The 24,920-nt window shown below is 35.0% G+C and overlaps 1 protein-coding gene across 2 annotated transcripts in view; it reads left to right on the plus strand.

Annotated features, from left to right (window-relative positions):
• Positions 1-24,920, plus strand: part of GALNTL6 (polypeptide N-acetylgalactosaminyltransferase like 6) — a 467,323-nt gene that overhangs the window by 175,219 nt on the left and 267,184 nt on the right. For both annotated transcript variants that reach the window (XM_068681227.1, XM_068681228.1), the window contains one exon: positions 18,285-18,423. In XM_068681227.1, the coding sequence (XP_068537328.1) occupies positions 18,285-18,423 (139 nt within the window). The remainder of the gene's footprint in view (positions 1-18,284; positions 18,424-24,920) is intronic.

Genomic DNA, 24,920 nt, shown 5'->3' on the forward strand with positions numbered 1-24,920 from the left:
AAATTTTCTAATTCTGTCTGGAATCTTCATTATTCTTTGACCACTATGATTTTCTGTAGAATGCTTTTATCAGGTTAACTGTATATTTTGTGTATGCTATCGTGTTTAACCTTGCTTTTTTATTATGAGTTAGAAAAAGCACTGAAGCTATTTCTCTATTAGGAATTATTTTGTTGTTTTACTTGAAGCTTCTTTCTCTTAAACTAGTTTTCAATGATGTTTCAATATTCTCAATCTCTGTGAGTGGAAATAAAACTTCCAAGGGAGGTCTAATAAATTTTGTTGGTTAATTTTGATATATGAATGCAAGAAATCAATAGAGAGAATGTGGTGGAAGGTTGCAGAAGCAGCTAATTGCTATACTGTTAGTAGAAAAGGGAAGATAGCCAATTAGTTCCAGTTATCCAAGTCCTGATTTACTCAAAGGCAGAAGGGAGTGTTTAATGACTTTTAATAAATATACTGCTCATCAGTACAGAATAGGCATAGTGAAATCAAAGATATTTTATTCAGTCATCCCAATCACTTCCATTTTTCTCTGAATATTATTCTTTCATTACTTCAAAACCAGTGATTGAAATACAGAAAAAGGAATCTGAAAGTTTACCTTTAAAAAGAAAAATCTTGATGTGATTGTCATAGGTACTTATAAAAAGAAAAAAAAAAAGGTTGTTTCCATTTTCTGAAGCAACCCATTAAGTCAATCAGATACTACAATGGAGGGGGAGGGAACAAAGTAAGCTAATCAGAGAAACTGACTTTATTAGAGCAGATGTCATGCCATCATTCTGACAAGAAACTAGCGTTTAAACTAAGCGCTGTTTCTATTAATTTGTTTTCCTCTGGGAATACAACTGATGACATGCCTTGATGAAAAATATGCTTAATTTACATTAAAATTATAAAAACTGTAAACAAATGCAAATCTTCCATCTTTTTTTTTTGGCAAGTGGTAAACATTGTCTCACGTATATCTGAAAGTATTCTTGTGCTGAAGTTAGCATTGTGAGTGTAAATGTAAATACATGAGTGTATGAGTGTAATGTAAATACAGCTGTGTTAATGATGTGGGTAGCTGTTGGTATGTGTGTTAGTCCAGGTACAGCAACAGTGATGCTATCAGGGTAGTGCAAGGCTGCCTGGATCTCTAGATAGAACAGAATTCCTGTATGCTGAAGTCCGTGGTATTACTGTTTATTGACTGGGAAGGTTTCTTCGCTTCATAAGACATTTCCCTAGTTCCCGCTTGTTGTTTGGGGAGGACTCTGAGGAGATGTCTAACAATATTTTCACTTCAGGAGCATGACAACTGCGGTGGTGCCAATGACCACTGATTTCCCAGGCTTTCTGAACAGAACTAGAAGTCTGAGGTGCCCTGAATGCTCCTAAAAACTATGAGATTCACAAGAGAGACACGAACACCTAAGGCAGTAATTCAAAAGCATCCATGAGAAGAAATTCTGTTGATTCCACTGCTCTCTTTGTACCCTGGGTAAGACTAAGATTCCTGAAGAATCTGTCAATGTCATTGTTACTTAATTTCTGAAAGTTATTATGTCTATTTCCATCAAGAAATTCTCTACCATGTGTGCTCATCAATTACAAGTAATAGCATTAATGATGAATTACAGCCCTTCTCAGATAAGAGGAACAATTCAAATGTGCAATTCGTGGGCCTTTAGAGAAGTATAGATTGAACATTTATATTTGAATATGGTGCTATTTCTGATCATGAAAAGCTGTTTCTAAGTACGAGTGATAGCTTTTCCATTGTTAAATACTGCAAAAGGGGAACTGGCAGAATGGAAAAATGGAAACTTTTCAGCAGAACAGAACTGATGGGAAAACAACAAAAAAGATTGGATTTCTGAATAATTGTTGATCAATTCTAGTTGTGACATTAACAGCCTATACAAAGACATGGAAAGATGACATACCAAAAGTTCCTTAGTGTTGTGTTTTGTTTTTTTTTTGCTTTCAGTTTTTTTCACGTTGTTAGGGAAAGAAAATATTTCAAAAGGCTATTTGTTAAATACTGTCTTTTTTTTTGTCTTTTTTTTTTTTTTTTTCCCTTTTATATGATGTTTTGGAGATATTTTGGACTACTTGAATGAGTTTGCTGAAATGATTGTGATATCTGATGGCCATTGAAAATTCGCTATAATTGAAGCAAATTTGGGAAATAATGGTAACTGCTAGGGACCTGTATTTAGAACTCTAAACATCAATTTAAAAAAAATAATCTTTGTCTTCAAAAGAAATGGGTTAAGGAATTGATAAAGTGACTTCTAAGATTTGGCTGTCAATACTTTTATGTTTGACTGTTTAGTTGTATTGCTCCTGTCTGCTAATAAATTCTCAGAGGAAAAAACTTATGCAGTGGGCTGTATCACCCAACAGTTATCCTAACGATTATTGAGCCGTTTGCACAGTCTTTCTTTCTCCTATTTATTTATTTAAATAACATGTGGGAGACTTAGGTGGCGGGAAGGAATTAAATGTATAATTCTTCCCCATATTCAGCATCATCTTTACTTTTCTGCTTCTTCAAAATGTTATCTTGGCCAGGAGGAAAGGAGTTTAAAGCCCCTTGACCTTTACATGCATCAGCGCAGGCATTCCTACAGATTAGTTCATCAGAGATGTATTAAAATATGTATTATTAAAATATGTATTATTAAAATACCGAATGATTGTTGCTTACTTAGAACCATGCAGGCAGCACAGACACATAGCAACTGTCCTTCCATGTGTACATGGGTTAATCTTATTGTAAACCAGTATATCTCAGACTAAAGATTCTTGGTTATTTTTGTATATTCAGAAGCTGGAGCTTAGAAACAAAACTAAACTAAACAAAGATACTGTAAACAAACCAAACAAGAACCTGAAAAATAAATGACTGGTGATTTTATTTTTTTCCCATCACTTCTGATCTTAGTTCTTCAGAATGAAGTGTGGTACAATAATTTCCCCAGACTTTTGTGGTTAGTCTTTATTGTTCTGAACAGTGCCTGTTCTTAGGTTTAGAAGAACTTCTTAAAGCAAAGCTTAGTGCCAGAGTGACTCCAGTAGTTTTTAGGCAACATTATACAGGGGAATTACATAAGATAGGGAATTGCATTTAATGTTGCTATAGGTTATGGAAAATAATAGTTTTGTGATACTTATGCAAAGAACAATAATCAAAGTGGGGGAGGGGGTAGTATATGCTATGTAGTATATATGGTATATACACACACTATTATATTTATTATATATATACTATATTATATATATATATATATACACTTAGTGTATAGTATACTATACTATAGTATATACTATATCAGTATGTACTGATTTACTTATCCTGTATTTCAGACGGGACTATACATTTGGAACTCTGTCAACACTGTATATTAACTAAATATACTAAATCTAATTCAGGTTTTTGATCTTGCAATCCCTTTAGAAAGATTTGAGAACTTGCAATGTAATTGGAACTGCAGTGTTAGCCAAGGTCTGATAAGTAGTCATAACCTAATATTTCATAGCATTAATCATGAATATGCTTCCTGTAGTTTACAATGTATTGTTTCATAAAAGGCAAAAATGTTCATTGGGTTATCTTAATGCAAGTCTGACATGATTAAAAAATTCTGAAATGGAATGTTAATCATTGCTTGTCAATGAAATGGCATACAAAGGGTATATAATAAGAAAGAGATGGTTACAATCTACTGTAGTTACATAAAGTGGTTCACATACTAAAAAAAACACTGCACTGTAAAATATAAAGCAGTGTCAACTATGATCTGATTCTAACACTCAAACTTAATGGTCTGGATGTCCTCCTGAAAACAATTTGAAGCCAGGTGCCAAGCATAAATAGATCTATTATGCTCTCAAATATTAGTTTGGAAAGAAATATTGGAAATACTTTCAGCAATGCCTTCTCCAAAAGTTTAAACCTTGATATGTAGAAAATACAGGGTTGTTTTGTTTGATTTTTCACAGATGCTGTTTTTTTTTTTTTTTTCCTGGATGACAACAAATTTGCTTCCTCAGATTGTGAAATAATATTTCACTGTATTAGTTAAGTGGTGTTTAAGTGGTGTTAATTAGTTAAGTGGTGTCTAATATTAGTTAAGGGGTTTAATACAGACCTCCTCAGGAGCTCACATTACCACTTCATAATAAATGGCTACAGAAGAAGCCAGAAGAGTAACTCTGACTGCATAGTATTTGTTTGTGTCGGAAAATTGTGCCTTTGATAAAACCAATTCTCACCACTTAAAACTATATATGAAAGGGAGTTCATGTATGGCTATAAGTCAGAGTCAAGGTTCCTTTTAAGAGTTGTTTCTGGAAAGCACAATGTCTCAGTGGTCCCAGTACATGAAATAAATATTTGAGGCATTTCTAGTGGTTGAAATTAGCTAGATGCTTCCCCAGTTCTTTCCCAGCCCCATCCACACCCCCACACCTTCCTTTGAAAACTCATTACCAATGAAACGTAATTGGTAAGCTAATTTGTAAGGACTACCAGTGTACCCTTCTGTACTGGGCATTAGAGACTTGATTTTTACAATGACAGGCAGAACGAAAGTAGTATTTCCAGTAACTCAGCAAGAAATGTCTATGAATACACTATAAGCCAATGATACATTTTCTAGCTTGAAACTAGTGTGTAAATGTGGTCTTCCAAAAATTTTGGAAGTTGCTTGTCTTTCCTTTTTCTTTTCCCCGTGTATTTGCATGTTGGTCTCAGTGTGTGTGCAATTAAAAAAGAAACAACCAAACCAAAGCAAAATAAAATTAAAAGAAAACACCAAGAAACAGATGCTGACTGCCAATTAACTTATGATAGTCCTAAGGTTATTATTACCCCTTCTGTACTGCTGTAAAGATCTGTCAGTGGACTTGCATCAGTATTAGTGATGAAGTTGCGCCGGTGAATGTATTTAATATATAATGTTTAATACTTGGGGGTTGAAAAGAATGGCTGCCTGGAAGTACAAAGAGAAAAAGAAATGAACACACAACTGAGAGTCTTCCAGAATAGATTTATCTTTGTGTGGAAAGAGAAGGAAGGGAGAGCTCTATAGACCATCTAAATTGAGTTGACTTGTGATATGTGTGAAAATTATCAAGTTTGTCAGTTCAGAGCAATTATAGCTTGGCTCAGTGGCACAAAGAAGCATTGCTTTCTTTTGTATTTCAGTTTCCAGTTGTTACTTGTTTTGCTCTGAAAGTCCCAATTCAATGAAGAGCAAAATGCATCATCACTAAACTGTGGCAAAAGATCTGTAACAAGTACTTGGCAGCAATTATAACATATCAACACCATACTTTTCAATTCAGAAGCAGTGACAAAAGATGAATTTCCCTTACTACTTTTGTATCATCTTTTAACTTTGAAACATAGAATAAGGTGCTGTCAACCAGCTTTAAAGACTCTTTCATTTAAAGATTTAAGGAAGGCTTTCCTTTGACCTAAACCCATGTCAAAAGACCCATAAGAGGAGCTTTTTTCCCCCTCAATGTACATAATACTGGAGGGAACTGGTTATCAGCACAGTATGATGGTGCCACATATTTATTACCTGCACACTCCTCAGTAACCTTGTGTGTTACAGACTTTATCATCTAGAATAATCATGATGATAATCACAAGAAAACCTTTCCAAAGAAACTAGAAAGCTGTTTACACTCTCAAATTCACCAATTGTTTACCTTACCATTGCATTGTTAAGGCTCTTCGAGGATGATGAATAATGTATTGCTTTACAATGTGCTTCTATTTGACTTGATGTTGTAAGATTATTTTTCATGTATTGAAAATACAATTTTGTTGGTCACACAGCAGATTTCAGCACAATTTCAGAATGTATTTTAGCCTTTTGGCCTTCAAAAGGCCAGCAAGAGGTTTGAATATAATAGTCATTGCTATAAATAAATAAATAAATAATAATAATAATAATAATAAAATTCATGGCATTATCAGTATTTTTAAAACATGGAGTCAGTCTTGCTTTTGCTATATGTCAGCTATTTTACTCTTAAAAGAGGTCTATACTTTTATGTTTTTAAATCATAGTTAAGTAATTTCATGTGACCCAGGCTATTGCTTGCATTTTGCATACTAATTGTTTGAATAGTAATAATAATTAATAATAATTCTAATTTGGATAATAATAATAACGTGTTTTGGAAACCAGTCTATGTCTGTGAGACTGCTGATACTTCCAGTTGTTCCACAGCAGCCTACAAAAGGTGAGACTGATCCTGAAGCACAGTGAGCTTCATACACAGTGAGTGTATAAATCAGGTAAGGACTATTCTTTTGAGGGCAAGATGGCAGACACCTTTTAGTGCTGGTTACCTTGTCCTTCCAGGTCTGCTTTCGTGCCTTCAAGGGCAGGAAGGCAATTCTTTTTATTGGGTACTTTGAGTCATTCTCCAGGGATTTTTAGTTGGGAGACTAATCTAATTGTAATATTGTCATCCAAAAAAAGACTCTAAATAGATAACAGTTTGTTTATATTTCTATATTTTTTTGTTCCCAGCTTTTACTGAAGCAGTTATACTGGGAAGAAATCCAAGCTTCACATGCTTCAGAAAAAAGAGTGAAAGCTTTAAGGTGCTAAAGTTATAGAGGGTTGACATCTTAATTTTTTATTATTATTATTATTATTATTATTTTTTTCCCAAGGATTCTAATGTTTTACATGGAAGTCGGGAGTCCTTGAGTACTTTTTGGCAATGTCATAAGCTGAAGTAACACTTTTTCAGTGTGTATCTGTTTTTTTTTGGTAGATAACAACTACACATCTCAAAAATGCTAATCAGGAAATTCATAAAAGGATGGATTCTTGGCTACAGTTTTAGCCTACTGGTGAGGCTCAGTTTAGACCTATCAGTTTAGGGAAGTTTAGTCTCAGCTGTAAGAACTAAATTCAGGAGCTAAATCCCTGTTTTGAGAAGGCCCTTTAATAAGAAACTTTGAGGGCAACAGTCTCACTGAATGCCTTGATAAAGAACAGTTAATGTTTAATATTTCTTAGTCAACTGATACAAACAAATGGGAGAAGAGAAAAGGAAAGGAATTGATCGTGAGGTTTCTCATTGCTTAGTGTACAACCAGGATGTAATATGTAGGGATCTTTTAATTCATTTATTTATTTTTAGAATAAACTCCTGCAGGCATTAAAATCCTATTGAAGAATAGCTTCTTTCAATAATGTTAAGTGTATTTCATGCATGTTCACAAGCCATCAAGATGATAAATGCATTGTAAAGGAAGTGAGTTCATTACTAGCAGTTTCTGTCAGCTTCAAGTCTGACTTTAGCAAAAGCATCATGGATTTTGGAAAATGTATTCTGAAAATATATTGAAAACAAAAGAATAATGACTTAGGAATAAGAATGAGTTTATCTTGGTATATCAAAAATTTAAAACATTTTAAAATGCCAGATTTAATCTTATATAGAGATTCTTCCTCAATGTCAACAAGTCGATCCTAAATCCTCTGTTACAGTTTCTCTCAACTTCAGCTAAACAAATAATGTTTTGAACGATTTTAAAAGTTAAGTTCACTACCTGGGAAAGCAGGAAATGATTTCTCTATCATTTCTTAAATTAATAGAATGGTTTGGGTTTCAAGGGATGGTTTTCAGAAAAGGAACGTAACTGATGAATCAAAAGAAGACATGGAAAGGAGAAAAAAGTATTGGGATACAAAGTGTTACTTTAGGTCTCGTGGGGAAAAAAAAAAAAAAAAAAAAAGTACTATACTTTAAGTAAAGCATAAAGACTTAGGCAGACCAAAGCCAAGAACATGTCATAGCTTGAGTTTCAGTTGTTTATCTGCTGTAACTGCACCTTGCTAAATCTTAGCATGTTGATTCAGTTCCTTGAGATCACACAGCATGTCTTGAGGATAATTCTCATACATCTGAATTCCGGGGAAGTAGTTTGTTTATTAAACTAGGTAATTACATGTATACTCAGTGTCAGCCTCATAAACTAATGATTATCTGAGAACAATGGCACTGAATTTGATAATGTTGTAGGTTCACGTGGACTTGAATATGAGATAAAACATACATACTACATGAGGAAGTTACTGTCATGGCCCTGAGTTTGCCAACTCCCTTTGCTTATAAGTCCTCTTAGCTTTACAGAAGGAGGAAGGATGGCCTTGTTACTGAGTCACTGCGTTGGGAATGAGCTGGCTTAGTTCTTGTTCCTGAGTCTGCCTTTCATTGTGAGTGTTTGTTATCTCCATAAGAATGGCTATAGGCTTTCTTCTGGTGGGGATTTTACATGCTGAATTTATGGATTCTTTCTTGGTGGGATGCACACCATGGGGTAGTGTTTCTGTTGCACACTGTGGACTCATGCATAGTTAAATTCCTTTTGCCAGGCTGTTCCATCTCATTTATGCAACAGCCACAAACCCAGCTCTGAGAGCTAGTTTAGGTTGATTTATGAAAAGAAAAAAGAAAATAAAATATTAAAAAATTCCTACTAACAGAGTTGCTCCGTGGCACACCCTGTTACTTTCCTGTGATGGAATACATTACACAGCACTTGCTTATAATATGTCTTAGAATTAAGAAACAAAAGGGTAAGAGAAAAGTCTTGTGTTATTTACAGCTGCTCAAGGCCTTTAATTTTTGTATTTCTGGGCCTCCTAAAACTGTATCTGTGTTACTGCAATTTTGCATTAACTTTAAGGAGCTGCTCAGTTCTTTTATGGTAGAAACAGTTTAGTTTGAGCTTTTCCAAGAGATCAGCTTGGACGCTTGCATTAGTTATAGAAAACTTTCTAGCACTAGAGACTATTAGAATGCTTTTTTTGAGACAGTTTTGTGTGAATTAATTTATTTCAACACTGAAACAAACACCTTACCGCTATTAATAGTGTTTCTTCAGGTTACATAGTAATTCCTTTTTACTCTAGCAGGTCATTCAGTTGCTAACCCAAATTTGTGAAGCCTTTTTTTGTGGTTGAGCTGTGTTTCTCACATGCTTGCTCATTCAATGTTTACAAGGTTTGGCTCTGATTAATGGTCTACAACCAGTCTGTTCTAACGTTAAATGAGAAAAGCATTCCAGTGGCTGTGGCATTTGGTGATAAGTAGACTAAATAGAAGATGTTCTGTGCATCCCTTGGCTACAGGGTTGTGATTAGATCCAGCTCAGCCTGCAGAATGCTGCTGAGGATATTGCTGCCCTGCTGTAGTGATAGAGTAACTCATATCAAGACAGCATGTGTTGCTGCTTATCTTACATTGTACACAGCAGCTTTCTAAATGCACTGGACATATGAAATTGTGTGCTTTTTTTTTTCCCCTTCATTTTCTTAAATCTAGACTTCCTGAAGTGGGAAATGGGGTAGAATGAGTCTTTGTGCTTGCCAAGCCATTGTAGTACTTGAAGCAAGTGTTAAAAGTGATAGATATTTCTAAGATATTTTTATTTATTTTTGTGAAGTATTTTTTTCAAACCTTCAGACAACTTACTTTTCAGAGTTCAAATACAGTCACCCTTTTGCTGAAACACAACAATGCCACAGATAACCTCATGATGTGTTTTGAAGCAATCTCTTCCTCCCCGCAGACTGTATTTATGCTCTGCAAAGCATATGTTGGAACTTCACAGGCTATATTTTTAGTGTTTCAAAAGGACTAAAAAGGCAAGGGATATACTACCCTAAGGAAACATAGGCTATAAGATTTAGGAATTAATTACTGGCTGAGAAAGTACACATGTTTAAGATAAAGCACACTGTCTGGATGTAAGTAGCAAAAATAAAATGAGTAATGTAAAAGTTATGAACACAGATGGCTTTTTTTTTTTCCAATTGTTGGCTGTAAAACACACCTTTTCTGCTATGATGCAACTGCTAGCAGCAAGGGCCAGGCTGAAATTTGTAGCAATATCCAGTAAAGTGCTAGAGAGAAGCAACAAAGTGGTATCCAGTAAAGATACCTTCCAGCTTCCAGGAAGACCGCACAGAGAACTGCCATGCCCCTAGCATATACAGAATACTGTTAATCCATTCCTTCCACTTCATGGCTTCTTAAAATCTCATGCCATTTTTGTAATTGAATTCTGACCCAGAAGTTACAATCTTAGATTAACATGAAGAGATGATTGAGGCCTAGTCTATGAAAATCTGGAAGTTATGTCCACTGCAGTTAAAAATCTTTTATTTTTTATTTTTTATTTAGATATATATTTCTTTTAACAGAAATGCTTCTTAAACATAGTAATATTGCGCATGTAAAATAATTTCATTTCAGAGGTTCCCACTTGTCCACCTAATCTCCTCTTCTTTCCAGGAAATATTCTTACTTTGTCTAGCTCTTACCAAGTATGGAATTTCATTTTGTTAATGAATGGGGGAATGCATCAGCACCTTGAGTATATATCACATTTCTCTGTTAGCAAGAGGTTCCTTTCATTGTTATCTCATGCTAGCCATAAGCAAAAATACTCTAAAGATCCAACTACGCTACTGTATGAATGTACACTTTCAAAATTTTAGGGAGCATCTCTCTCCTCTCTGTGTTTTTGGCTTTGTTTATTTTTTCCCAGTTGTAGGTGTGAGCAGGCAGTCAATATCAAAATTTAGAGCTATCTCTTTTTCTTCCAACCTATGCTATTTGTATAAGGACAGTCCTGAAGAGGAAGCAATTTAGTTTGTATTTCTCATGCCAACCATCATGTTACTGTAGCAGCAATTCTGAAAGCACAAGGCCTTATGTTTACTCACAGTAACATTTCTATACTGCTTACTGAGGACGATGTGATCCTTGAAAAGAAATCTTGTATATGCTACTGGCATCTGAAGGATAATAAAATAGTAGGAAATTGAATGCTTTCTACCAGAAAACTGGAGTGAATTTTGGATTGTTTGCTTTCTGTAGTGGTTTGATCTTGAAACAGTAATAAATAAATTTTGTTATATATTTATAAATGAGTGATTTATTCTTGCTTAAAAAATGCATTGTTCGGGATTTAGTTGCCAGGGTTTTTATTTTTCCCAATTGCATAAGTAAGATTTGATTACAGCTGTGTCAGTAATGCTAAGGAACAGCCTTTTATATTGCTTCAGAATTTGACAGTTATATAATAAATTATTTAAAGTATTGTAAATCTTAGTGCAATGGTTTTCCAAGTTGTTACCAGATAGAGTAGCAAAAAAATAAAACAGAAAACAGACATTTTTTATCACATTTTCATTGATATAAAATCAATTAAATTGCTTTCCTATAAATCAGACTCATAAAGTAATACAACTAGTGGGACACTGAGAAGTTTGGGAAAAATAGAAGACATGATAAATGTATTTCAGTTTCTACAAGTTTGGTTGATTCTGAGGAGAAAAAAAAATAGGGGAAAAAAAAAAAAAACACTACACAGAATTCCAGCAAGTCATCCCCTTCTTTTACATCTTACAGAATTCACAGACATTTAAGATTGGAATCAACCTCACTAGATGGCCAAAGTTGTATTGATCATCTCTCTGAGGCACAGCATCATTCTTTTCTTCACCATTTATGGCTTCCACTGTTCACTGGCCTGCCTATCCCATTGTTTCACTGCTTTTATGGTTAGAAAAATTTCCTTATTTTCTAAATGAAAAGCCGTAACATGTATATACTTTTTTTTTTTTTTTATTTTGTACTTGGATAGTCCCATTTGATGTGCAGACTTCAGTTTCACATGAGCCAAGTGCAGTTTTCATGTTCTTACTCTTTGCTCTAGTCGGCAAAGAATTTCCTTTGCATTTCTTGACCTAAAATTTCCGTGCTTTTTACTGGAAATGAACATTAACATGTAAAACCATAAAAGGCATTTGTTCATAGCAAGCAGAACCATCCTTAGCGTGAAAGATGAAAGTCATTTGACCAAATAGCTTCCCCCTTCTTTTTCATGAACTAGTATGTACTAGACATGACTCTTGAACCATGTGTGTATAGTTCACCCGTATGTCTTTCAAAGGTTTCAAAACATAAAATTCGCAGATGGGATGAGAACGCCACCATGGGTATATACTGTAGGAGAAACGGAGACATTTACTGTCAAAAAAAATTAAAAAAATCCTATTTTGTGCATTTATGAAATCACCTCTGTTCAAGATAATTTAACCATTATTTTAGCAGATGTGCTGCATGCCTTGCCCCTATTTGTGAGGATGAATGATATAGAGAAGCCTTTGAAATAAAGACCATTTCTTAGTCTTCAAATGGGAATTCACTTCAACCCCCCCCCCCCCCCCAAAAAAAAAAACAAAAATAACAAAACAAACAAACAAACAAAATAAAACAAACAACAAAACAGAATATGGTGGCAGTCTGAATTCAGAATGGACAATTTGTTATACTTATCAATTTAAATAGTATGAAATCCATCTCCACAGCAGAAAATAGAAAACTTGAAAAACAGCAAATGGAAAACTTGTATACAGCTGTGCTATTGAAGTGCATACTTAAACAGAATTTTGACTCATTTATTTTTCTATGCAGAGGCCTTTTCAATGTTAAATTAAACAACAACAACATTAAAAAACATTAGAGAAATACAGGGGTGATGTAAAAAATAGTACAAATTACTTTAAACAGTTTTTGCCCTCTGACTTCCATTGGCCACTTACACTGTGACTCGTATCAGGGAACATAAAAGGCTCTTGAGGAAAAGTTAACATGGCAGGAAGGTGAAAGATGATGCCTACCACAATTTTTTATTTTTTTTTTTCACCTAGTGGTGTTTATTTCTCCTTTTACTACTTCTACTTTTATTTTTTGAAGCTGCTGCATGAATGCATTCATTTTGAATGTGTTTTTGTGTCTGCTATTGCTAAGAAATGTAATCACTAACCTCCCCCTCGCCCCGGGACTTCAATTTTGTATTGAAACATTGATTTACTATAAGATACGAGCTTTTCTCTCCATGGGAATATTCAGAAGAGAGAATGGGCTCTGAGATTACATGTGAGGTGCACAGACAATGTTGTAATAGATTCTGGATGGAATATTTCAGGGTATTAGACAAAATGTGTAATATATTTTAGAAAATAGCAAATTTATCTGTTATTACAGGATACACTGTAAGCAAGCTTACTTATTTTTAAGTTCATGTATTAAAATAAATTTATTTAGTCAAGCATTTAGCACATGGAGAATTCCCATTCCTAATTACAAATGTTATATTTGGACATGCTTAATGCTTAAATATTTTTGTGAATTATAGCCTTGACTTGGTGTGACTGTGAAGCTTTGCCTGAGTGAACTTCCAGCAGTGGGTATAAACAGTAAAAAAATCAGATTTTTACATAGTTCTTCCCCCAAGAAACCAAGTGGGTTGTGTTCTTTATCCACTTGGTTTGCTGTGTTAAAAAATAAAAATAGTACAATAGGTTCTGGTTTCTATGTTTTGTTGTTTGTAATTTTATCAAGCAGCATCCCCTATCCACTGCATGTGGAAGCTCTGCAGAACTCTTCTGTTGTGTGCTCAAAGTGATTTACAGTTGATATATTTTGCCAACAATACCACTGTTCTGTTTATAATTATCATGCCTGGCAACTGTACAGATGTGGCTGATCCAGAGACATTATTCTGCTATTATACATTTGTACTGAGTATACAGAATGTTTCTGAGTTTCTTGTCTCACCCTAATCTTCTCTTCATGCCACCTGCTGTTCAAGAAGGGTTGTTCTCCTGCTGCTGCATCTGTATTTAATATAAGCAGAAGATGACTTAACTGAGGTTTCCTTAAACTCTTAGTTATCAAAAGCTATCAAGCATTAAACTTAAATTAATTAGGGCTAGGTATAGGGTGTATTATTTTCCTTGAGGATATTAACATCCTTAAGTGAAACTAAAAAGAACAAAACAAAACAAAACAAAAACCTTACATGGCATCTAATATTTGACCGAGTCTATAGTCTTGATGTCTATAGTATCTTAACATTTGTTTGTTTTTTTTTAATATCATTGGGTAAGCATTTTCAGGGGTGTATTAAAACTTTTACAATAATGTAATGATAACTGATGTAGAGATGTCAACGCCAAAACTAACATGGTATTTTAAAAAAATCTGGCATACTTTCAAAATGTTGTCTACAGGGAATACTGAGCTAAAAATCAAGGTGTAAGAACCCTGTAATCAATAAGATTAGACAGCACTGTATAAATAAAGCAGTACTGTTAGGGTTTTTCTTGTGCCCCAAAAGGGAGCATGCTGTGGGGAGTTTGGGGCCCAGGCTGAGCACTCACATCATTCTAGTTCATTGATTCTGCTACTTCCCCCATCTTGAAAAATCAGAATCTGAGTAAGTGAACAAAAAGTTCTGTTTTTCTTTTTTTTTTCTTCTTTTTTTTTTGGGGGGGGGGGGGGGGGGGGGGGGACGTGGGATTATTTATGCTGCAAGTGTAAAAACCAGCCTCAGACAGGGTCAGTGTTGGGTTGCTTTGATCCATCACGTCTGCGTCAGCCCCCTTTTAAGCCCACAAAGGCCAAAAAAGTCTCTGTTTGGGTTTTCTTGCTCTCACTATTGCCTGCATAGTACATTATAGTCCTGATACCCTTACAGAATTGCTACTTTGCCTCCAGGCAGAACAAACAGTGTAGCAGGGCTCATCTCGATCTGTCAAAGGGTTTGAAGTACACTTCGGTAGCCAGCAACGGGACAGCCTCTCCATGCTCTTTTCACCAGAGTGCTACTCTTTGTGCGTTGTGAATTTTCTCTGTTTGCTCTGGCATTTTACATAGACTTTTGGATAGTCCAGCTCCAAACCACTGAAGGCAACTGCTTTCAGTAATCTAGGAAGGCAAGTTGATAACAGAAGAGAGTTTTAATATGCTTACCACAATTTTTAATGCTGAAGAGACTCATACGTGGCAATTTACTGAGCCCTTCGGGTTTCCAAAAGTTCTCCAAAAATTGTACTTATTTCTTTTATTATTATTATTCAACTTCTAAGCTATTTCTTTCTCTTCTTCCCAGGCCACTCATAAGAAATGGCCTTTTTTAACCTGAACTCTTCTAGAGAAATTAATGAGATGCTTTCCAGCTGGAGCTGGTGGGTGTCAGGAGCAGCTGCAGGGTGAAAGAGCAAGCAAACAAGAAAGCTTAGAGAAATACCCATTAGATTCTTAAAAGCCCACAAGCTTCTGTTAATGGTCTAGGGTGTGTATTTTAATGTAGTGTTAGGACACAGTTACGCTTCACAACTTCTAATGCATGTTATGACCCAACTTTTGCACATGTACCAACTGGTATACGTGCAAAAGCAATCTATATATTGCAGTGGGCCAAATAATTATGCAGCACGGCATGAGAGAACACCACCTGTCCCTGAGTTGCTCCAGATCAAAACCAATATCTATCCTTTTGATTTACGTGATTTTTGTATATAGTGATAGTACTTCATTTTCAGTGAGGAAGACTTCTCTTTAAAATTACTTGTCTTCAGTTTTAGTAGTAGGAGATAATGAAGAAATGGCAGTACCAGGAAAAACACTCTTGAACAGTGAAATAGAATCCTTTAAGAAAATCAAAGAGAAGTGAAGAAACCACCTGTCTTGATGCAGAGTGAATAGCAAGAATATACAAGGAATTATATCTTTAAAAACATCTGTTAGCAATAGTGTGTCTTATATAAGTTATTTATTCTAGAATTTCTATTATACTAGTGATTAGATGGATAAGTCTTTTACTGAAAGCAAATTCAAACAGTTACCTTTGGTCTACTTAGAGTACGTTATTCTAAGCTTATTGTTATTGTATTATGGAAAAGATTTGATATGATCGTACCATGGAATTTTAAGTAGCATTGTGAATCCTCAGCTTGTTTCAATATTGTAGTTGCACATCATATTTAGTATGAAACTGTGAAGATTCACATCTTAGTTTCAGGTTTTATATTCTGTTAGTTTTAAGGTGTGATAATGTGCATCTCAGGGATGTTTGAAAATAAAAATGACAAAATGAAATAGTGTAAACAAAGAGCATTTCAGAACACAAACTAACTTTTTTTTCCTTTGTAAGTAACAGTAAATATTTTCATTAAGAATTAAAGTGAAGTTGTAATTATATGCACAAAATTTGGGATAGAAAGTGAATACTTTATCTGCAAAAATTTTCTGAAATTGTGTGACTACACTATCTTTAATTATACATTCTGTGTTTTAAACTTTTGCATGTGTACCATATGAAATACTTAGACTATAGACAGAGGTTTGTAGGCTTTGAGGATACTACTGAAGATTTTTCAGCTTTCTGATGCTTTTCTCTTCATCCCCTCCTGCAGCTGCTCCTGATTAGCTGAGGATCAGGTGGCCTTGGTCACTAATCAAATCCATCTGGGAAGTTGATTAATTTCCTTAAAAGAGCTCAGGTGAAAAGAGGTATTTTCTTATGAGCAGGCCTGGTGGGAGAGGAGCAGAGAGGTTATAAGCTGATCAATTAGACGTAGAGGAAAGTGTATCTTCTTGAGAACATGAGTAGGCATGAGAGACTTATGAACTTTGAAGGGCTCATCCTTTGTAAGAATCAGGAGGATAATAATAGTTGCAAAGAAGTGAAGACTTTTGTGTTTTGATTTTTCTTTGAAGTGTTTTTTGTTTGTTCTCTGCTCTGTGACTGGTGGAGTTGCCTGAGGTAGGTACTAAGCAAGCCAAGTGACTGATGATGAGAACTAACTTGGGAATGAAAAGCTGGAATGGAAAATCTGTGTTTCGCCAGGGAACAAGCAGCTGATTTCTTTAGGGAACTGAAGTGAGTAGTTTCTGAAACCAAATCAGTAATGCTGAGATATTAGAAGCACTGAGTACGTCTGGCTTGTCCCTTAGAGCGCAAGGGTGTTCACAGAGCCCAGAGCAAAACATTTGGTTTCATTTCCATTTGTTCTGGAAAACTGGATGGCCTGAACTTGAATGCTGAAGTTGTTTTAGGAAATGGTGAGCACAGGGAAGTGCTCAGCCTGCTAAAATGCTGTGTGTATGTATATAGGTACTCAGTTTCCTCCTATTAGTCAAAAGGAGTATTGTTGAAACTCATCCTTTTGTTCATGATTTTGCTGTGAATCTCACTTCTGATTCAAAAAGGTCATACTTAGTTTAATTTAAAATTTGAATTTTTATGTACAAAATGACTTTAAGCTGATTGTGGCCGTGGGAGGAAAACAATCTGAGCGAATTGAGACTTCTGAGGCTTTTTCTTCTACCTGCTTCATATGTTTATATCGGAAGTAACTGGAGTATTTTTTTTATCAATGAGATGTTTCACTGTGGAAGTCTTAACCCAGGTAGAAGGCAAGCACCAGACATTTTGTTTTTCTCCTTTATGCTTAAATAGAGTTAATCTAAAATAACAGTATCGTAGCACTGTACTGTTCATAGCAGAAACTACTGACAATTTTAATAGATGAACCCTTCATCCTGCAATCTGAGGTGCTTGTTGTAATTGAGATGTGTATCCAAGTACAAAGGGAGCTAGAGCAAAGAGCTGGTATTCCTTGAAATTGTGTTTAAAGTATTGCTAAAGGTAAATTCAATCTCACTGTTCTGCCTATGCTTAAGAGTCCAACTACATAACTTCAATATCATTAGTAAACCTTGATATGTTTTGTGAAAGTTTTGTGTTTTTTTTTATAGAACTATGGCTAAGGAATTTAGAAAATGATAGGTGTTTGTGACTTTTAATGTGGGGTATTATTACTATTTTTTTAGTTAAAATAAATGCTTTATTATATTAGGGTGAGGGGAAGAAGAAGAAGAAAAGGCCAGTGTAACAATGAAAAAATGAAGTTGTAATGAAGAATCTGAAATTGATTAAAAGCTATTTTCCTTTAATTGTAAGATAAAGTTCTATTTATGTGCCAAATCATATCCAAGGAAATAGGACCAATGAAAATGACTTCCTTGTTCCAAAAATGAAGATGGAATTAAATTTTGTTATGACATTTGTCTGGGTGTATGGAGTTTGCCACCCACTATGTGCCAATCCCTCACATTGGAGAAGGAGCAAACCCTGCACTAGAAAACTTTTCAGAGCAGCTTTATGCCCCTTCTGCAGCACCTTTTCTGTAGCCTTTGCTAAGCTATCCTAGAAACATCTCAGCAGAGGTTATTTTTTCTTTTGTATTTATCAATACAAGGTGTTACAAGAAGTTAGAGATACTCCACTCAGTATGTTAATTGAAGTTCAGACCGTTATTTTGTCTTTGTAGTCCATTCTGTGCTATCAGTTTGAGGCAAATAATTGTTTCCTTCCTTTTTAGGGAAAGGTGAACATGGAAAACCATACCCTCTCACAGAGGAAGACCATGATGATTCTGCTTATAGGGAAAATGGCTTCAACATATTTGTTAGCAACAATATAGCACTGGAGCGATCCCTGCCAGACATCCGACATCCTAAGTATGTAAATTGTTTCATCGACTACTTGGTTTTAAAGTTTTTCTTTTTGTATATCTCTAAATAACCTGTTTTCCTGGAATGTGAAACATGAATACTCAGCCAATGAAGTGAGACAGCTTCATTAAATAGGAAACAGCAAGTTGGTCGCTGTTCTTAAATCATATTTTCTGTCTTTTAAACTGGCCTCTCATCTTATTAGTAACATGCTGAGACTGTACAAAGACTCTGTTAGTTGCAAAACGATTTTGATGGCATTTCTGGGTGGGGATTTCTTAGGTAGATATAAATAACATGAAGTAAACTTTATCCAGGTTCTTGCTTGTTGAAGATGTTGAGGCTGGTGGCTGACTGACAAGTCATAAGTGCATTGGTTAAATTTTTGGACTCCAAAATGTTTGTTTTTTTCTGTAACTAAACCAAAAGAATCTAATTGTGTTACAGTTTATCAGCTGTAACACAGATGATACTAATGCTAGTGTCGGACTATGTAAACATAACGAGTGATGGTGAAAATGCACATGCATAATTAGGGATAGTTGAATGATAGTGTGAAAATAGTTCCTTAATAGCAGTGGTATCCTAAAGAGAAACAAGAAAAAGAGTATTTTGTAAATAACCACTGAATTAAGAATGATCATGCAGTTCTCATTAAATGTATACTTCCTTTCATGTTCTGTAACTTCAGATCTCTTATGCACAGCATAAACCTTTCTGTACCTAACTGGAAATTGTACGTATGCCTTTCTAAGGCTCCAGGCTCTAGTGCCCTAGAATCCTTCTGAGCTCTGAAGTGATGATTTAGCTTCTTTCTGTGTGATGTTCTTCACTCTTCTGAGTGTTGCAAACCTCATTGCTTTATTACACTGTATTTACAGTAAAATTCAAGTCCTGCTATAGCTGTGTTGAAAGTTCTTTTAAGTTCATTTATTTGCATGTGAACAGTGACAAACCTCATGCTAGGAAGATTTTCATTTACATTCAAATCCTTGTTTTCACCACTGCTTTCATGTGATTAGTATATGGGGGGAGCAGGGGGAGGGAATCTCTATGGAGAAAGGTATTAGTGAGGGACACGCTTCATGACAAGCTTGATATTTTCTGTGGGATACAATTCTCTTTATTATGATTACATAGTTTAAGGCAACTACCTATTTCTTAACCCATATAAGATTGCCAGGTGAATTAGTTTGAAATAATCTGGGGAATGGAACAGAACTTGAGAGCTTGATGGAGCGGGGGCAGGTGGGAGACAGGATAGATCACAATATATCATGGCAGCTTCTTGTTTCATCAGATGTGAGTACTATTCATTCTTTGAAAAGGACGGTTCATGTTTGCATAGTAAGATTTAAAAAAAATAACTCAGAGTGGAGGAATTCACCACAAAACTATTTAAAAAAAAAAGTCATTAGAGGTGTCTTCTATTTAATTGCCACATTGCATTGTTTTGAGAAAACAGTTTATTTTTATAACTTACTATTGTTTTGCATAGAATTAAGTGAAAATAAATAATGGTTTTCACTAAGCCATATATTTTTATGTGCTTCATTGCCTTCTAGTTTGCCCGAGTTATATACAGTTTCCCTGATGTGATTTATAAAAATTCTTCCAAGAAGTTGAGTTCTAACGTACAGCTGTAGAGCATCAGAATTGTCTTAAATTACATTGTTGGCATAATAAATATGCTCATCAATTGTCCTTCTCTATTAGTAAAACCACAGAAAGCAATTACTAAATACAAAAGAGAACTGACATGTCTATCCTCCCTTTGTGTTTTTGCAAGTTGCTCTTCTGGCAATTTGTTTCTCACCCACTACTGTCTGCACAGTCAATGACATTTCCCTGCGTGTCCCCAGAAGCGATGTGTACAATGTGGTGTCAGAAATGACATATAAGGAACAAGTCAGTACTACACCATCCTTACTGTGTGCCCCTCTTCTTCCCTAGCTCAGACCATTAGGGACTTTCACTTAAGTCTCTCGCTTGAAAAACTCAAACCTTCAAGGTACCTGCATCCATTTTCGTGTTCCAATTCAGCTATGATGTTCAATGCAGCCTCGTGTGACTGATGTTATGGTAGTGTCCTGAATTAATTGACTTGTCATGGCCATCTAACCTTCATTATGTTAAGCACTTGTAACATGATCTCTCCATTAGTTACTGCCTGCATCATCTTGTAAAGGTAAAACGTTTCTATGCTTAGTTTGCATACTAAGAAGTACACTGAGGTGACAAAACTAGGCTCTGATGGTTATACCTTGAAACAAGTCTGGGTTTGGCTTAAAGAACCAAATAAAATGGTTTTCTTGCCATCAGTAGAGAAACTTCACAAAACAAACCTTCAAACTCCTTAAAAAAAACTGGGTAGTGAATCTTGCAGTTCAGGTCAAAAGATATTTAAGCAGCTGTAGTAGTTCCTACGTTTCTGAAATCATGTTAGGAAGGAAAAAAAATTCAAAAGCTTGGACCAAATTAATTTCAAGTGTCACCTCTAAGAGACTGTTTTTCTGGAAAGTATGCCAAGACAGCAGCTAACCAACACTTGCTCTTTTGAAAATGAATTTTGAAATGAACCTTCTCTTTGGAAGTTGGGCTCTAAATTTGCAAAATACTGTTTCTGGTAAGGGGGTGAGGGGAACCAAGCAAATGTTTAAATGTCTAAGCTATGAGAAACTCAAGTTCTCAGGTTTTTATAGTATTCTTGTCTTTTTTCCTTCAAGTGTGACATATTTAAAGCATTTCAGAATGATGTATTCAGATTACTTCTTTCCTTTTTAAGATGCTAAAATGTGTGTGCTGTAAAAATCCCTGGAGGAATGAAACAGTTAACTTCCATTTTAAGGCTACCTTAACAGCTTTGCTGTTTCCTTTATATTTTTCTGTTGCAAGTACCTAATATCTCCCATATTATTTTTTTCTCTCATAGCTGCACTTGTATATTTTTTTCCGTTTCTATGGGCAATTTGGTATCTCGTACCTGTACCACTCTTACAGAGAAGTCTTCTAACAGTGATGTGCACAGTGTTACATTAGCTAATTCTCTGTTCATTGCTCACTGTCACCTCTGGCCTTAAGTAACAGGAAATAAAAATACCCTTGCTCAACTGTTTTTGTTTATCTGTAGAAACAGGGCTTGCAAGACAGGTCAGTGCAAAGTGTATCTGGGTAAGAACCCATTTCATTTGCTGCTCGTATATGGGGTTTGGTTTTGTATTACAACTTTTGCGTAGAAAGTATGGTAAAGTGGGCCAATTTTGTTCCCTAGTTTACAGCAGTTATTAGGGAAATTATAGACGTTTATATTGAAGGAACAACTTGGCAAAGGCATCTCTGGTAAGAAATATTCCTTTTGCCTTGTTGTTTTGTCTGAGTTGTTGCAGGAGATGGTAAATGGATAGTACAGGTTGGTCATCCTGCCACAGAATCTGGAAAAAATATACATAGCTTTAAGGCTGTTCAGATTGTAGAAAGATGTGATTTATTTTTTTTATTGCAAATAAAAATCTGAAACAGAAATACCACCTCAGTTCATTAGGATTTCAGGACTGCTTTAATCAAAGTAAGACTTCTGGTGACCTAAATTTGAAGGCAACATTAGAATTTTGGGTAATACTTTGTGCTGGCAATGGAATTACTATTTAAAGATCTTTACTAATAGAAAAATTATTTCAAAATTCTGAAGAATAGTTTTTGTTTGTTTTTGCTGGCTCATGCCACTTTCTCTAGTTTGGAAAACAACAAACTTCTTAAAGCTAGGAGAAAAAGCAGTGGTATCCTGTTCTATTGGAAAGGGGGAAAAATGCTACTCAAGTGTTTACTGTAACAGTTAATTCTTATCTTCTTAACATTCTTAAATATTCTGTGTGTATCAGTTTTGTTCAAACAAATGAAATCGAATCTGATTCAAGTTTTGAATAGCTTTCAAAAATGCAATTTTGATGGGGCTGCAGGGAATGATTGCAATCATCTAGTCTGAACAGAGTATAAATTTTGTGGTGTATCTTGTTTCAAACCCCTAAGTCCTCATAAACAAGGGTATCTGTTTTTATTACATATTCTTTCTTGAGTCGAAGGAATTCAAGTTAATTCCAGTTACTAATAGAGTGCGGTGCAAGTATTGTCACTCGAAATATTTCATGGTTTGTGTGTTTGTATAGGTTGATTTCAACAGGGCTATTCATCTCTGTTGTCTGTAGAACGTTTGTTTATAATTTGGATTTGTGAATCTGTGCCTATGCTTGTTGGCTTACCTGAATAATGTATTACCAGAAATCCCATCCTTTTTAGATTTCAGTAGGTATAGATAAAAATTTCAGTACAAAATGAATTTGTTGTTCATATTGTACATTAAGGATGTCCAACTTGATTTCTGTGACATCTGTTTTTAGCATGTATGGTGTGGAGTTGCTATTTCCAAGTATTGGCTGACTATTGCTGTATTAAGTGGTGGAACTTCACTGCAATTCCCAGCAGTGCTCTTTTCAGAAGTCTGAGCTGTGCTTGTTGATCTTAAATGTTATATTTCTCACAGACCTCTGAAGAAATGCATTTTCATATTCAAATAAATAGAGGTTTGTTAAGGCTGCAAATTGTTCCGTGTCCTGAAAAATAACTAATGAGGTTGTTCTTTTTTAATAATAAAACCCCCACATTTCACTGTACTTGTTCTGCATAACTAAAACTCACCAACTCTACCTCCTTATCAGCAGTAGAAGCTGACAGAATGCCTGAATGGTTCACTTTCAAAATATTTGAATGCAGAGAGGTTGCTGCCCCTTGTATTTTTCTTTAAAATGAGACTAGAATGAAAGTTCTGTGGGGTTTGTGTGTGTGTGTCTTTGGAATAGCTGCAGAGTTAATGTTATCCCTAATGGTGTTTTAGTAAATTTTGAAGAAAACAAGAGTTACTAGAGATGTATTTTAAAAATTCAAGATAAATGTTATAGTCATACAATCATGCAGTAGTTCATATCTGAATCCTCTAAAATTTTCAGTTATTGTATTGAATATATTGAGTTACTTTCTATAAATACAGTGCTTTTAGCATGCATGTTTGTTATATATATATATATATATTTTACCTGAAAGTGAAATTAAAAAAAAAACAAACCTTTAATCCAGCTCTCAAAGATAGTTTCCAATGAATTCCATCAGCATTCTGTTATCTTAATGGCTGTCCTAGGTTATCCTAGCTCGAGACACTAAAAAATGAATTAATTGAAATTAAGTATGCTGAACTTTGCAATATTTAATATGGCCAATGGAAGTAATTAGTTATTAGGATTGATCTTCTATTGAATTTTGATTAGATACCAAATGAAACTAAAAAAAGTACAAGGTTTTTCTAGTTGTTTCACTCTTGTGAGTCAGACAAGTCTTTAAATACTCTGTGTGTGTATATAGAGACATATATGTTCATATTTATTTATAATATTTTAATATATGTTGTTTATAATATTTAAATATAAAATGTTCAGATTTATCATTGGATAAGAATATTGTCTCCCTATTCTTCCTCCCACAGAAGAAGGGGGGGTGGGGGGGGAGGGGCAGGATATGGTATTGACACAGACCTGTGCATATTTGTTATTTGTTGAGAACCCTAAGTCAAAATCTAATCAAAATCAGGAAAAAAAAAAAAAAAAAAAAGATGATTATCTTTATATTCTGGGTTGATGAAGAATCTTGTAATGACATCTCAAGATGTCCCTAAACTTAGCAAATAGTTGTGTGTGTGTGTGCACGCGTTTTTTTTTGTTTGTTTGTTTGTTTGTTTTGTGGAATTCTTTCTAGTTACCACCAGGGAAAGATGCTGGTTCTTTGTGGTTTTCTCTGTAACTGTTCCCCCAGCAGTCAGATTTCCAGTGTGATTTTCAAAACAGCTAAGTTGCTCAGAGTGAAGGAGGACAGATCTTTTAGTTCTGACATCTTGCAGTGGGCTTCATGCTACAGAAGGGGCTTACGGGAGAGCTGAAGCATTATGTGGTGTGCGATGCTAGAGAACAAATATCACCTGCCTGCGTGTTGTAAGACAGGAGCATAAATTTGCTCAAGTGAATGCTGAAGTCACTTGATCATTATTTGGTGAACAGATGAGTAAAGTGGCTAAAAAAGCAAATAAGATGTAAGTAAGAAGCTGATTAAATTGCAAAAATAAGGCAGTTAAGTCTGGGAGTTGCTGCCCCAAAGCTTATGTTCTCAGATGTCTTTTGAAGCGCGTAGTAGGAAGTGTGGGATTGTGGTTCATGAAGTAATTTTTAATGGCTAACTTCTTAACCAAAAGGATGATTTTATTTCTCCTAAAATAGAGTACTCTGACAGGGTAAAAAGAGAAATAATGCATTTTAGGTATTTTTCATGGGTATTTGTTAGACAAGTTTGTTAGACAAATTCTGTGGGGAGGTTTAGGTTGGATATTAGGAAAAACTTCCTTATCGAAAGGGTTGTGAGGCATTGGAATAGGCTGTCCAGGGAAGTGGTTGAGTCACCATCCCTGG

The sequence above is a fragment of the Anas acuta genome, chromosome 4, assembly GCF_963932015.1.
Source record: "Anas acuta chromosome 4, bAnaAcu1.1, whole genome shotgun sequence".
NCBI classification, from domain to species: domain Eukaryota; kingdom Metazoa; phylum Chordata; class Aves; order Anseriformes; family Anatidae; genus Anas; species Anas acuta.